The sequence below is a fragment of the Eimeria tenella genome, genomic scaffold (assembly GCF_000499545.2).
Source record: "Eimeria tenella Houghton genomic scaffold, Eth_scaff3145, whole genome shotgun sequence".
Lineage (NCBI taxonomy): Eukaryota > Apicomplexa > Conoidasida > Eucoccidiorida > Eimeriidae > Eimeria > Eimeria tenella.
Window position 1 is genome coordinate 2,550 of NW_013543007.1, and position 338 is coordinate 2,887.

Here is a 338-nt window from a genome sequence, read left to right on the forward strand (position 1 = left end):
TGCAGCTGCGTCAGTCGCTGCAGTGTTTGCTGGTGATCCCCGAGGTGCACTTGTTGCTGCTGCCAGCAGCAGCAGCAGCAAAGCTGCGCGTGCTGCTGTCGGACTTCTGCGTCGCACTGAAGGAGACAGAAAGATCTGCTGCAGAAGTGCGGCAGTGTCTCTTCAGGGGCCCCTCGAGTTCTCTGTCTTCTCTTCCTTCTGCTTCTCTTCTTTCTTGCGACAAGTCCTTTACGGAGGGGCCCCTGGAGCCCGCAACAGCAGCAGCAGCAGCAGCAAGCACTGCAGCAGCAGCAGCAGCAGCAGCAGACGCGGCGGCTGCAGGCCCCGGCGACCCCGAC

General features: G+C 61.8%; 1 protein-coding gene across 1 annotated transcript in view; it reads left to right on the forward strand.

The window, feature by feature from the left end:
• The window catches only part of ETH_00038180 (uncharacterized protein), a gene marked incomplete at both ends in the record, with an annotated part of 2,923 nt that overhangs the window by 2,524 nt on the left and 61 nt on the right, over nucleotides 1-338 (forward strand). Inside the window, one exon of the mRNA XM_013376109.1 lies at nucleotides 1-336. Coding sequence (XP_013231563.1) covers nucleotides 1-336 — 336 coding nt within the window. The remainder of the gene's footprint in view (nucleotides 337-338) is intronic.